This window comes from Odontesthes bonariensis, chromosome 13, assembly GCF_027942865.1.
Source record: "Odontesthes bonariensis isolate fOdoBon6 chromosome 13, fOdoBon6.hap1, whole genome shotgun sequence".
Lineage (NCBI taxonomy): Eukaryota > Metazoa > Chordata > Actinopteri > Atheriniformes > Atherinopsidae > Odontesthes > Odontesthes bonariensis.
The window spans coordinates 24,485,365-24,498,485 of record NC_134518.1 but is presented as its reverse complement, the minus strand read 5'-3'; the positions used below and the strand labels follow the sequence as shown (position 1 = coordinate 24,498,485).

Below are 13,121 nucleotides of genomic sequence, written 5' to 3'. Positions count from 1 at the left end.
AGAGTGGATGGAAATGTAGATCTGGATCTGAGTTTTTGCCAAGCTACAAAAACAACACTCCAACCTATTGATAGTGACCTCTCTACCACACCTTCCTGCATACTACACTTACACTTTCCACATGTTTGTCAGCTGATTTATATTTTCTTTAACAAAAGCATATCTTTAATAATAATTAATACTGCAGCAATATGATTTCCCCTCTGGGATTAATAAAGTATTTCTTAATTGAACTGAATATATATTTATATATATGTATATATATATATACATATATATGTGTGTGTGTACTTTCACTGCTATTATTATCTGTTTTATCAAATCTTTTTGCAAATATCCACTATATGGAGTAAAAATAGGTTTGATTTTTGTCAAAACTGCCCAACCTGAACATAATGCCTTTAAAGTGTCTCTGTTTGCTCATATTTTAGTTTCAAACTCACCTTTTGATCCTCAAACTCTTGCCATGAGCTTTTGCTTCTTCTCATCTACGGCTCAGCAGCCAAATGCATCAAATGTTGTTTTTCAGCAGCGGCTTCCGAGACGTGGAGACAATAAATCACCTCATACCATGTACACTCATCTAAAAAGCATTAGTGACCTTTCAGTTTGACAAAGAGCCCTGCGCCCAAAACCCTTTTTGAAGAGCTAAAGACCTGAAACTTGTCTTTTATCTTGTCTTTTTTACTTTGTAGTTATAGTTTAAACTGCGTAAAGATGTCAGTGAGATCTCAGACTATCATTTTAACTTAAAGGACTTCATACACAGTTAACTGCTCACTTAAAATTTATTGATGAATGTTTTAAAAAAGCACAAAATGTCAAGCACAAATGGGCTCTTTGTTGTACAAACAAACATATCTTTGATGATTTCTATCTTATTTTGAATAACATTATGGATTATGAGGTCTGAAAACCATTGCGTTATATTTCTTCCTGTTTTTTTGGGAGTTGTGGTTTAATTCAAAGTGTTAAAGAAAAGAAATAGTGAAACAGCCGATTCATTAACCGCAAAGAATGTGTAACATATTAACACTTTGTGACCCAACAGTCAAAAGCGATGACCTCAGAAATGTGATTGATTCAACACAAAATGATGCAGGTACTTGCAGTATTGTACTTCCACCAGATTTGAACTCAGACATGAGCAATGACTCCTTTGAACAGCCCATCACTCAGAAAATGGTGTCTAACACAAACCATCAGAGCTGCTCTGATTACTGCTGGAGAGCAAACATTTGTTTGGCTGCTCTGAGCAAGCACAGATAGGCTTGGGCTGAATTGACAGGGTCCCCTAAATTGTGTCTGTGACGCCTGATCCATCGCGTCAAAACCATTAAGAAGGCGACTGCGTGTGACGATAATGTATTGATCAGATTGTGATGGATGACCGTAAAGGAAATATAAGTGAAGTTCTCGGTCGAGTTGAGGAACAGTCTTGACCAGGTCATCTAAACGCAGAGACACCATGCTTTCTTTAGCTCTGTTTTACCTCGTCGCTGTGATTTGTTCTGCAACATGGACACATCCTCTGCCCCTGTACACTGAAACCAGCCTGGAGCCACAAGCAGGTAAGACTCTAAGATTTTTCTGCTGTTTAGATTTGGCCTCTTCAATTTTCTTCAAAATTTCGGATTGCTTTGGGAAATTTCCAACTTTTTAAAATGAACCTCTTGTCACTCAGATTTTTAATCTGCATTTTGTTTGCTTGCATGTCCCCATACTCAGCAATTTCTTGCGAGTTTTCATGAAGATGTAATTCAGAAGGTGAAAATAAAAGAGAAAGTAATTTCTTCTCAACAGATTTCATTCAGAAATTAGTGTCAGAAGTGGACGATGGAGCCAACACTGCTGAGGGGGAGCAGAGAGAGGTGAATAATCTGTATCCTTTACTGATGCAGCAGAACGGAGGGAGAGACTCCTGGAATAAAGGTAAAAACCACACAACTCACAACATTTGCAGTAAGAGAAATGAGACATGGTGGTGACTGTTGCAACGTTTCTACTTTCATCTTCAGGGGCAAAAGATTCAGCACAACCGGATAGGTTTGCAAATATGGTAAGATCTAATCTATGTCTCTACATACTGTGAAGGAAGAAATAATGTAGGACTATAGAAATGTTACAGAATTTTGAAAATGAAGTTAAAGATTTCTCCACAAAAAAAGACAAAAACAAAGAAAGAAAACATTTAAACAGCAGAAATGAAATTGAGACTTTGAGAAGTCAAAAGCGTCATGATGCTCAAAGACCAATTTATGAAGAATTGATCAAGACTTTCAAGTTTATACACATGAATTTTTTAGAAATTGATATGTTATTAAACATTTGGGCACAAAAGTTCAGAAATGCTTGAGTGCTTTAAAAGTAAAATCAACTGAAAGCAAATGGAAAGAGGCTAAATGACAGTGACAAGGTCTCTCCAGAGTGCTCCAGTTAAAGCTGTACTGGACCACAGATGGGTGTGTAATGGGCATCTGTTTCTTTTAGGTTGAGGACCTGAAAGAAGTCGTTTTGAAGCTGGCGGCGGCCGACAAGCTTCGCTCTCAGGGTTTTCTCCGATCAGAACAGAGTCTCCCGAAAACAAACAAGAGAGGTGAGGCAATGATTCTTCTCTCTGAAGCACATACCACACCTTTATACACACTTTATTCCTGAGTTAAGATAACATCACCTGACTTTACTATGAGCAAGTCCAGAGAATGTTTAAATAAGGCTAGTGCCATATAAAGTAGGTCAGATTACTTGCACCTAAACAGGCACCAATAGAAGCAGAACTCATATTTTCTGTTCAAGTAAAAATATTTTACTTAAAGAGGAGTCAAAGATACAGAAACAAAACTCTGCTTAAGAAAAATGAAAAGGGAGCCTCAAGTTATTTTCTCATTCAACAATATGAACTACATCATACAATGCAGCATTTATAAAGATAAATAAAACGATGAATAAAACTATAGTAAACAATGTGATGTTGCAGGTAGATGATAAAGTTACATTCGAATTATCGTGCACTATTTGTCACCATCTGTACCCTCAATTATACCATTGAAATATTGTCTCAACATGTTCTCATTGTTCATACGCTCATGCTTCACATCTGCTTCCATTCCTTACAATCATCTACCATTCAACACATTTCTGAATCTTGCTAATAAATGCTAGATAGGTCAACACAATCTATGTGGAGCATCAAAACATAGAAATGCATGACATGCAGTTTTTTTATAGAGATATATTATAAAGATGTATCATCATCAAACCTCTTCTGTAAAGCAGGTGAAATGCTATTATTTCTACTCTCATTGTGATGGCTCAAATTAATGGGGTCACAGAGTTAAAAAAAACAACATAAAAACAACTTTAAAACATGCCACATTCATTTCGTTTAATGCTTTTAAGCAAAACTGCAGTCATCCTTTAACAAGGTTGAATGATCCTCCACCAGCAACAGCAGGGCCACATTTGACCTTATCTGGATATCAGTGATGATTTTTCGGCTGACACTAATAACATCCCAGTATCATCATGCATCTCTATTAAAATGGTCCTTTGAGGGACTAAATTGCAAATGATTCTGTAATTACAGACTTATGCTGTTGTAAGTAGGTACAACAGTATGTACTCGAAAGTAGTCAGATTGTTTTTTGTTTTTTTTAAAATGAAAATTAGATCACAATCATGAATTTCTTTTGATCCTTTCAGACAACCTTTCTTACAACATACATATCTCCCCTCAGACCTAGAGTCTGCCTTTCAAGCCTGCTTTGATGTGAGCTTGGCAACTTCATTTTTTTAAAGACACATAAACAATGATTTTTTTTCCCGAGCTAATTCAATAATTTATGCAAAAAAAAATGACACAAATAGTTTTTACTTTGTGTTTTAATTTTCTTTATAGGCAGACAAATGACTTAATCTGCAACAACAACAACAACTGAGAAGCGGAGGTAGCTCACAAAAGAGCTTGACGATTTTGGGAAAAATTGATAAAACCTAACAAGATAAAATGTCTCACTGTACAATGTGTTTACTTTCTCTCTACCTAATGTCCCTGATGACAGCATGTTTCTGGAAGTACTGCGTGACCAACTAGAGCACAGCGGCAGGACGTTTGGTGTGATCCAAGCACAGAAACACTCTCCCACTCCTTCATTTTTGTGTCCCATCAAATGGTACATGCGTCGTCTACACTGGATCAAAAGAAGATATATTTTTGAAATTGTAAAATGGTCTTTTTTTGTGGCTTAAAATAAACTTGAATATCAGAAACGCCCTCTGTGTGAACTAGTTTTATATATGATACTTCAAGATGTAGATGTTTGTAAAATTAATCAAAATGACCTCACCCAAACCACACAAAAATAAAGATAATGTCAGACCAGTGTGATATTTTTATTAGTGTATTAGTGAGACAACTTCATCATATCTAACTCTACTTGTACAGGGAGACGTACAGGAGTGGATCACACATTTTGCATAAAAATTAACTGTTTCTGCAGCTGCTGCTCACACCAACACAATCATATATATTTCAGTGCGGGTGTTTTGATTGTAAAAAGCATGGATAAATATCTATATTTACACTATAAACAAAGACTCCGCTAAGTGATAATCAACAGTCAATTGCACGTTTGGCCTTTCTTTGTCTGTAAGTGACTATATTTAAACAGTTATTACATGTGACCAATAAAACATGTTATTATAAAATCTGAAGGTTTTTAAAATGGAATTGTCTGGTTCATTGCCACAGTTTATTCTTGTGATGGGGGCGCCCTCCAGAGATCACCTGCTCCAGATGCATGCTTACACTTGGTGAAAACAGGACTTTAACACGGGAGAAAGGAAACTTTATTTCCTGGTGTTGGCCACGCTGAAGTAAGCCTTCTCAATTTCGATGTCTGCAGGACACGTCTGTTTGAACTCCTCTCTCTCGTAGGCGTTTTGAAGGTATCTCCAAACGCCTGTGAATTGGGTGGGAATGTCAAAGCCGCAGTACTTTTTGGCAGCAATCTGAAATAAAAGGAAAGGATCATCAAAATTTTGCTTCCTGAGAGTCCCAAAGTGTACGAGGTATCTAAAGAAATTAGAGAAAAGATGGATCCAGGTAATTTAAAGAGCAGTTTGAAAGTTTGTGAACAAGAGGTTTCTGTATTTCAGCATAAACTGGGAAGAATTTTAAATAATTCCTGGGATGTTGATGGGTTTTCTTGCCTAAAATGCTCACTTCAGGGCTTGCATTTGGCGGGTCCAAAACATTTACTTTATTCTTTTTAAACCATCCTTTGGTAGAATAAATTATGTGCTGGGGAAAGTTGTCTTGCTGCATGACCAACTTTATGTTGAGGCAAGGCAAGGCAAGGCATCTTTATTTATATAGCGCATTTCATACTGCAGGCAACTCAATGTGCTGAGAGTCAGTTCCTGTAGACCAGACATTTTTCTTTAGAATTTGCTGGAACAGCTACACTTAATATTAGAGCATAGTTGATTGGTTGCCTATTCCTGGGTAGGTTGATAATGGCTCTGTATTTCCTCTGTTTGTGCACAACCTGCCTTACTCTATCTCTTTAGGAATACTGATGTAATCTTTGTCCACTCTGATGGGCATCAACAACTCTTAAGAAATAAGAACAAATCTGTTTCACCCTGATAACGTGCAGCTTGGGCAGCAGGTTACAGTCCGCTAAGGTGAGGCCGTCTCCGTCCAGAAACTTCCTCTTGGAGACGGTGATGGTTTCGGTAGAGTTGTGGTCGATCTCCTCGGGGAGGGGGGAGTTTAAGTAGTCATCCAGACGTTTAAACTCCCGCAGCAGGTTTTTCTCCTGAACTGGAGGGTCATACACACAAATACATGTTTGATCTTTCTTGTCTGTAGTTGCCTGTGGTGTAATGTACTTTGCATGGGTGCTTTCATCAAAGTCACATCCAGCTGTTCAATAAGGTGCAAGACACCAAACTTACAGGTGTTGTTTGGGCTGTTCTTGATGAAGGCGGAAAACTTTGCAAAAATGTCAGCGCCTACGTCAAATGACTCTTTGTTTAGTGGGCTGAGATGAGGATACCTGCAAGGGAGAAAAAAGAGGAGATGACTAGGATTACGCTTTGTTCAAAGAGAAGAAACTCCCACTTCTCTGTCTTTTTGTATAATTATTTAACGCAACAGTACCTGGGAGGGGCCAGCATTTGCTCGAGAAACTCCTCTATTTTGATGAAGTCTGTTTTAAGGGTGCCGTTGTAGAGGAGGAAAGGAGGGTTAGTCCCAGGGGCCAGGTCCTTGAGCTCGGCAGGCTTCCTGAAGGAGACACAGAAAGATTGAGAGGATGTAATGTACATGGAGGGGGAGAATTCAGTGTTATCAAGCACGCCAATGCTGAGAATCATTTAGTTATCCAGACTGTCAGAATCAAATGTGGCTCTCTGGATTAATGATCGTAACACAGGCTGCTAGTTTACACAGCTCTGGGAGTGGACGTCTGTTTAAAAGGCCTGTTTGTGTGTGTTATGAATCACTCATTTATCTGAATCTTTTCAACCTTTCCTGATCTTGTTTGCTTGGCAGTAATGACCCTGAGAAGTTCACACAATAAAGCCTTAATTAAAGAAGGTGTTTGTTTGAAAATGACAGAGAACTCTTTGTACATGTTGACTTTACAGGGTCCTCCTGTCACCTATGGAGGAAAAAGTTAGCAACACACCTACTGACTGCTAAGAAACTGCTTGGATTACTGAAAACAACTTCTCATTTTCTGACTGGTTCATTTCTTAATAGAGTTCTGTGTGAAAGTCCCCACTACCAGATGCTCAGGAAGTGTGTGTTTTTTTTTTTAGCCAAAGGAGGGGTGCTTACTTCCTCATATCAACAGTGGTCACTGTAAACTTGACTCCTTTCAGCCACAGCACCATGAAGAGCCTCTGGCAGAAGGGGCAGTTCCCCACGTTCTCGCCATCGTGTCCAGCCTGAAAAACATGACAAATAACGTTAGTAATGTAGTTTTGCAATGCGTTTCATTACATGAACCATATTTTCCCATCTAATTTGCCTATCAAAAGCCCATTTTGGAAATGAAAGGGGGGTCTGGGATATCTAAAGGCCATTTCCCCTAACGGAAGTCATTGTCTTGTTGTGGAAAATAAGCGTTAACATTTGCTCTACTCCCTCAGCCAGTTCAAAGCACAGCCCTCTAAGTAACCGTTTGTTAAAATAAAGTTATGACATTGTTGAAATTTGTTTTTGATTTTCATTAAAAGAATAATACATTTCTCATGTCTTCATATCAAAGCCTTAGCTTAGCATAGAGTATGGGAACAAGAGGGAACAGTTAGCCTGGTTATATCAAAAGGTATTAAAATCTGCCTACCAAGACTAATGGGTTACAACCTTATTGTGTGTCCTCATGAAAAAATGCCAAATAGTATCTGAATGTTTTCTCTTTCCTTCATAAAGAGACATAAAGTACTGTCCACCACTTTGATGTTATTTTATTTTTTCCTCTTCCTTTGACCTTGTTAGATATATCAGGACACAGTGTGTTTCTGCTGGTATCACAACTAAAACATTTCTACACGTGAATCATGTTTGAGGATAAAAATGAATTTGTGTGTGAGAGAAAACTTTGCTTATATGACTTTTTGATGACGGTATCTGAATGTGTGCACGAGTAAAGTGGGTGTGCCCGGTTCTGGCTCAGAGCTCTCCATGCTTCTCGCTCTTTCTGGGTGTGTGATGATAAGATGTTCATTGATAACAGCATGTTGTGACCCTCAGCGGGGATACAAACATCTCAGAATCTGCAGCACATGGTCTCTCGAGGCAGCACCAATCAAAAGGAGAGTTGTCCTCTGATTGATGTTGCTTATATGTGAACATTTTCTTTGATATTCTTCTTTGGAGATTCTTTTTTTGGACGAATAATTGAGCATAAAATACAACTGTCTTTCTGCCTTAGAATGAAAAGATGTACAGCTCCAGCATTTAAATTTCACGTGGATTGAAATCACACAGTTTTGACTGTGAATCCTGGATGAATGAATGTGAGAAGAGAATACTAACCTTAATGAAAAGCTCGATGCTTGGCTCCTTGTCTGAGTTCTGCCGAAGTGCCATGTTGTCAAAGAAAAAAGTTTTATTCACTTTAAAAAATTTCAAAAATCAAAACTCCTTCAGCCAAAGATTCTCTTTTAGTAAATGGCTGGGAAAAATGTCCTTCAATAGGTGTAGCTCTGGTTTCAAGAGTGTTGTTGTGGTGGTGGATGCCAGGAGAAAGAATAACACCTCACAGCAGCTTGAGTTTGTCTGAGGGCTCTTGAGAGGCTATCGCTCTGAGCATACTTTTACAAGCCAGGGGGAGGGAGGGTCCTGGAAAATGGGCAGGGCACATACTCTGACTCTCTTATATACCCATAGCCAAACTACATGAGGAGAGAGCTCGAAATAGATTCCTCTGCATATTGCAAGACACAGGAACTGATAAAGGGTGACTCAAAACACACAATTCAGACAATTTATTTGAGCCACTCACATTCTAACAGGTTTGTCTTTGGGGAAGCCCACAGTGAGTTCAGGGACACACACGGAATAGTCATTTATTACTGTGGCAAAAGCCACATGTATTGAAAACGATACATGTGGCTTTGGTTTTGTGAATGTAAGAAATACCTGAATTAACTATCTATTTATTAATTTATTCCACATTATTATAAGTTAGGCTACTTTTTCTGAATATTGTGCATTGAACTATCAATTATTAATGTAAAGCATATAGAGCTACTGGATAAGATTAAGATATAGCATTAACCATTAGCATTGCTTAATGAATGGCAGTAGACGATGGCTTGTCCACCACTTTAGTATCAACTGAAAACTATTGGTGTGGGTCAACAGACAGACCGGGCTACACTCCATATAAAAGAGAGACGGCAATGCTTTTAAACTACATGATAAGCCTATTTAAAAAAAAAAAAAAAATACAAACTCTTTTCCCTTTACTTATTTACATCACCATGAACACATCTGTGTAATTCTGCTGGCCATTGCATTTCTGCTATTTTGACCAATCAGAGCAGCGTTAAATAGAGCCATAAACAGAGACAGGAGTGTTTCAGATAGAAGGTGACAGATGTTGTGGCAATGTACAGATTGAGAAAAGCATTGGGAGTTTTTTATCATTCCCAATAACTTCATGTTTGCTGCACGAATGATGTGTCTTTCAGTCCCAACTGTTTATGTGCACTCCACCATGTTGGCTTGTCAACACAATTAAACTAAAATAACGAGCACCATAAAATTAGAGTTATTATAACTTTATAACCATATAACCTCATAATCTGGTTTGCATTACGATTTGTGAGCACGTCAGCGTTCAGCTCAGAGCATCTATGTCCTGCCTCACAGAGCAGATAACATGGCTGTGAACTCCCTTCTCTGTACTACTTTGATTACTATCTTTTCCATGCTTTTAATGTTTTTATTGTTTATCGTGCTTGTCTTTCTAGGCCTACCTTGTGTATTTTCAAAGCAATCTTAAGTTTTTTTGTGTCTACGAGTCTCTTTATGGGAAGAATTACAAAAGATTTATGCTAATCTTAAAGCTGCAGTCGGCAGGTTTTCAAAATTGCGAGTCTAGAGTCGGAAAATTCGAACTGATACAACTTTCAGGTCCCTCCCCCAACCTCTAACAAGCTCCGAATCGCCCCCCAGACCCCTCCCCCTCTGTGGACAAGGTTGTGCACGTGAGTTCACACCAGTGTGAGCGCACACAAGCTGGGGCAGACTCATGCTCAGCAGCGTGTGCACAAGCTGTGATTGACAGGTAGGATTCCTCCACCCTAATGTGATTGGTTAAAAACAGCCAGGAGCGCTCGATTTTTGCAAGCATGATTACAGGCTTTAGAGGGAGCTACAGAATTCGTTATTTTTCCTAAACAGCCTATTTAATATTCTACTTCCAGAATCCCATGACAGTTCAAGCTAATATGACTAAAAAAAAGTTGCCGACCGCAGCTTTAACTGAGGTGAGCTACAATGAGGAGGTAGAACGCTCATCCCCCAATCAAAGGGTCAAACCCAAGCCCCTCTATGTGTTGACATGTCCACGGGCAAGACACTGAATCCCAGGTTGGTTACAATGGCATCAAGCTCCATGAAAAGCAGTTCTGCCGTGTGTCTGTGGATGAATTAGAAAAATCTCTGGAGCATTTTGTAGAACCCAGCCAAGGCTTAAAAAGGCTCCAGATAAGTACGGACTATTTAGCATGTAGTCTGGGAGCTAAATTGGATGTAAAACATTAGACTGCTGTTTACAGGTCAGCACTTCAGAAATACCAATTTAGTCACAAAATATAAATCCAGATGGTGGAAGAGTTTAAAAGAAAAACTGCCATGAAGTATTTCACTGGAGTCTAGTGACTATAGTCATGGACGATCGTAGAAATCTCTTAGCTCTCCAGGAGGCCAGGAATAGCATTTTTTTCAAAAACACTTTCCCCAAGCAACATTTTCTACTCCACAGTACTAACGCTGGGGCTTTCTCTCCATTTTTGAAGCATTGATAAGATGTACTTGGGGGTATTTTGAATAATATTTTGCAACATGGTGGTGGAGATCCCCATAGCGCTGTGGCCACGAAAAGGTCACACTTTGTATCAGGGTTGTCTTGAAAGCCGATTTGTTCTGCATGAGCAGTTAAGAAATAGTTTTACAGCAAAAAATATTTGGTATTTTTCCACTGAATAAAACACGTTTCATTAATGGTCATTTTTAACAATCCATGAAGTTGTTTTGGTAGATAAATCAAAATGACTGGGGACAGAGGGCTCAGCTTTCAACACTGGTGTTTCCTGTAATATGGTCTCACTTACAATAATAAGGGGAAGGGAAGTTTTAATGACGCAGTCCGCATGCTGTGGTGTAGACTTCCACAAAGAAGCGGGACCAACAGCACAATTTAATTGTGAAATACTACCAGGGATTTAAAGTGAAAGTACAAGATAGGATACCAGGCTGTGTGGGGTGGATATCTCATCTATCTGCCATCTAGGATCTGGAGAGTTTACATTACAGAGAAAACAAACCTCATTATAGGGAAATTTCCAACAAACCTGGAAATCTGATTAACACACTGGAACATCTCAGGAAATATAAAAGGTGTAGAGAAAGAAAAAAAAAACTAAAACTATAATCTCCTATTTCTTTTTAAATCTACAAAGTCAGGCAGGTCATCACATGATATGTTCAACTATCTGGAATCTTATCTGCTTTTTATACACAATGGTACACTCCTTCTCTGTCAGCTAGAGCAGACACGTGCAAGGAATATTAAATCACTCTGTCCACACTCCCTGTGGGAGGCGTGTGGAATTTTAATGCGGTGTAAAACGGGACTGTTACTCCCACTTATACACTTGATTAAAACATTCTTCTTTTAAACTATCAGCCCTAATTAGTTGGTCCTCTGCTGTTCCACCAGAGGGTGTGTTTACTGAAACCTGTGTGATAAATTATCCAAAGAAACATCATCTGAACATTTTTCAAAAATTGATTTTGATTCCTGCAATCACTGATAATGTCCTGAGCTCTGTGCTGGCCTGTGACTGCCTTTGCTTTTGGTTGGTATGACAACAGTTGTTACAAAATGATGAGTAAGACAGGGCGTACGAAAGGGAAACTAAGAGGAGATTTTATTTACACCGCCTTCATGGATTTCAATAGGGGAGATTTCTTGAGAATTTCTGGGGAAAAAGTTTGGCAGTTCTGTAAATAGTTGCTTCATGTTCTACATAAAAGATAAAAAAATAGGAAAGCGTAATGTCATGGAAAAGGATGCATATATCTCAAATGGACATGGAGCTGGAAGTGAACTGGAAAAAAAATCGTGCCTTATCTTCATAAACAGGATCTTCACTGTTAGCAGGGGGAGTCCAAGAGAATGAGCTGATGTTGTCATTAAACACACCACACACAGAGGCATGCAAAGCCAAGATGTTACCCTGCTTTGTAAGGAATAGTTCATATGTTTTTGAGCAGAGAGCTTTGCAAGACCTTTGAGAAACAGCTCAACTGTTGGAGAAATTCAGGATTGATAACGTGCTCTATTTTATTATTGCTGCGTTAGGAGGGTACCGTTTACATGCTGGTACTGTTTCTTGGCAGTGACCTGAAGTCTCATCCCAGAGTTACCAAGTGTGCTACAATCATGCCCAAACATATATGGAGCAATAAAAAAGTAGAGTAGTTGAAGTCTATATCCTTGCCAAAGCTAGCTACCGATCTGGCTAATGATAAGCCAGTGCTGATAACTGAGCGATCCGCGGTGGCAAATGAAAACTACTTTTTCCACTTGGTAGCTAAGGCAGGATTCACACATTTCAGGGGTGTATAGTTGAGTTTCTCAAACACTTTGAATGGATTAACTTTTGCGTTTCAGACTTGAATTCTGGGTTGGTTGCTGTAGTGGAAATGGAAAATAGTTAAACACCACTAGTGGGAATGCAAGTGCTAGCCAATCAAATCACTTGACTGATGATGTCTGATCTTGTTACTAATTGCACCCCAATACAGTAGGCTACCAAACATCAGATCAATCCACCAGTGAGTGTTAACACATCATGTCCCTGTGAATCCTGCCGAACTCGTAACTCAACTACCCATTGGACCTTCTGTTGTCTTTGCTAGGCATGGCAAGGCCATTGACCAGCTCTTCATGTCTGGTGCCTGGATAAGATACTGCCATGGCTGGGCATTAGCATAGTGAGGCTAATGACTAGCATGCTAAACTCAGCAACCCACTGCACTACACACTCCCTCGGCTGAGCATTAGCATGGTTAGGCTTAGTATATTCTAGACTGAAAACTAGTATGCAGAGGTAGATTACTATATTGTATATTTATTATATTTATTCATACAGGAGTGTCATACGTCCCTCTTCTTTCAGAAGAAGCATGAAAAAGGAAGTGTGATCTGAACCTACCAAGACACTAAAGGTTAATTTGAAAATTTCTACAAGAAAAATATTATACAGCAAACTGTAGCTATCTGGGGCTAACAGGGGAAATTTAACTGTATTTGCAACTGACTTTACAGCCTGAGATTATTAGAACGAAGTAAGCAGATTACAAGGGTTTT

At 38.9% G+C, this 13,121-nt stretch overlaps 2 protein-coding genes across 2 annotated transcripts; one reads left to right on the top strand and one right to left on the bottom strand.

Annotated features, from left to right (window-relative positions):
- Positions 1-1,392: 1,392 nt before the first annotated feature.
- urp1 (urotensin-related peptide 1) lies at positions 1,393-4,232 on the top strand. The gene is made up of 5 exons (XM_075481727.1): positions 1,393-1,571; positions 1,804-1,932; positions 2,019-2,059; positions 2,491-2,596; positions 4,062-4,232. The coding sequence occupies exons 1-5, from the start codon at positions 1,469-1,471 to the stop codon at positions 4,091-4,093; spliced, it is 411 nt and encodes a 136-aa protein (XP_075337842.1). The 5' UTR covers positions 1,393-1,468; the 3' UTR covers positions 4,094-4,232.
- Positions 4,233-4,376: 144 nt separating this feature from the next.
- Positions 4,377-8,344, bottom strand: clic2 (chloride intracellular channel 2). The gene is made up of 6 exons (XM_075481726.1): positions 8,051-8,344; positions 6,848-6,957; positions 6,167-6,292; positions 5,962-6,062; positions 5,646-5,827; positions 4,377-5,010 (listed from the first exon to the last, which is right to left on the bottom strand). Exons 1-6 carry the CDS (start codon positions 8,102-8,104, stop codon positions 4,849-4,851), a joined length of 735 nt encoding a protein of 244 aa, XP_075337841.1. The 5' UTR covers positions 8,105-8,344; the 3' UTR covers positions 4,377-4,848.
- Between the last annotated feature and the right edge of the window lie 4,777 nt (positions 8,345-13,121).

Excerpts from the sequence above, each read along its gene's own strand:
- urp1 (XM_075481727.1), top strand. The coding sequence starts at position 1,469 with ATGCTTTCTTTAGCTCTGTTTTACCTCGTCGCTGTGATTTGTTCTGCA. Across the intron at positions 1,572-1,803 it reads CAGCCTGGAGCCACAAGCAG|ATTTCATTCAGAAATTAGTG; the intron begins GTAAGACTCTAA and ends TCTTCTCAACAG. Across the intron at positions 1,933-2,018 it reads GAGAGACTCCTGGAATAAAG|GGGCAAAAGATTCAGCACAA; the intron begins GTAAAAACCACA and ends TTTCATCTTCAG.
- clic2 (XM_075481726.1), bottom strand. The coding sequence starts at position 8,104 with ATGGCACTTCGGCAGAACTCAGACAAGGAGCCAAGCATCGAGCTTTTC. Across the intron at positions 6,063-6,166 it reads CAAATGCTGGCCCCTCCCAG|GTATCCTCATCTCAGCCCAC; the intron begins GTACTGTTGCGT and ends TCTCCCTTGCAG. Across the intron at positions 5,828-5,961 it reads GAACAGCCCAAACAACACCT|TTCAGGAGAAAAACCTGCTG; the intron begins GTAAGTTTGGTG and ends ATGACCCTCCAG.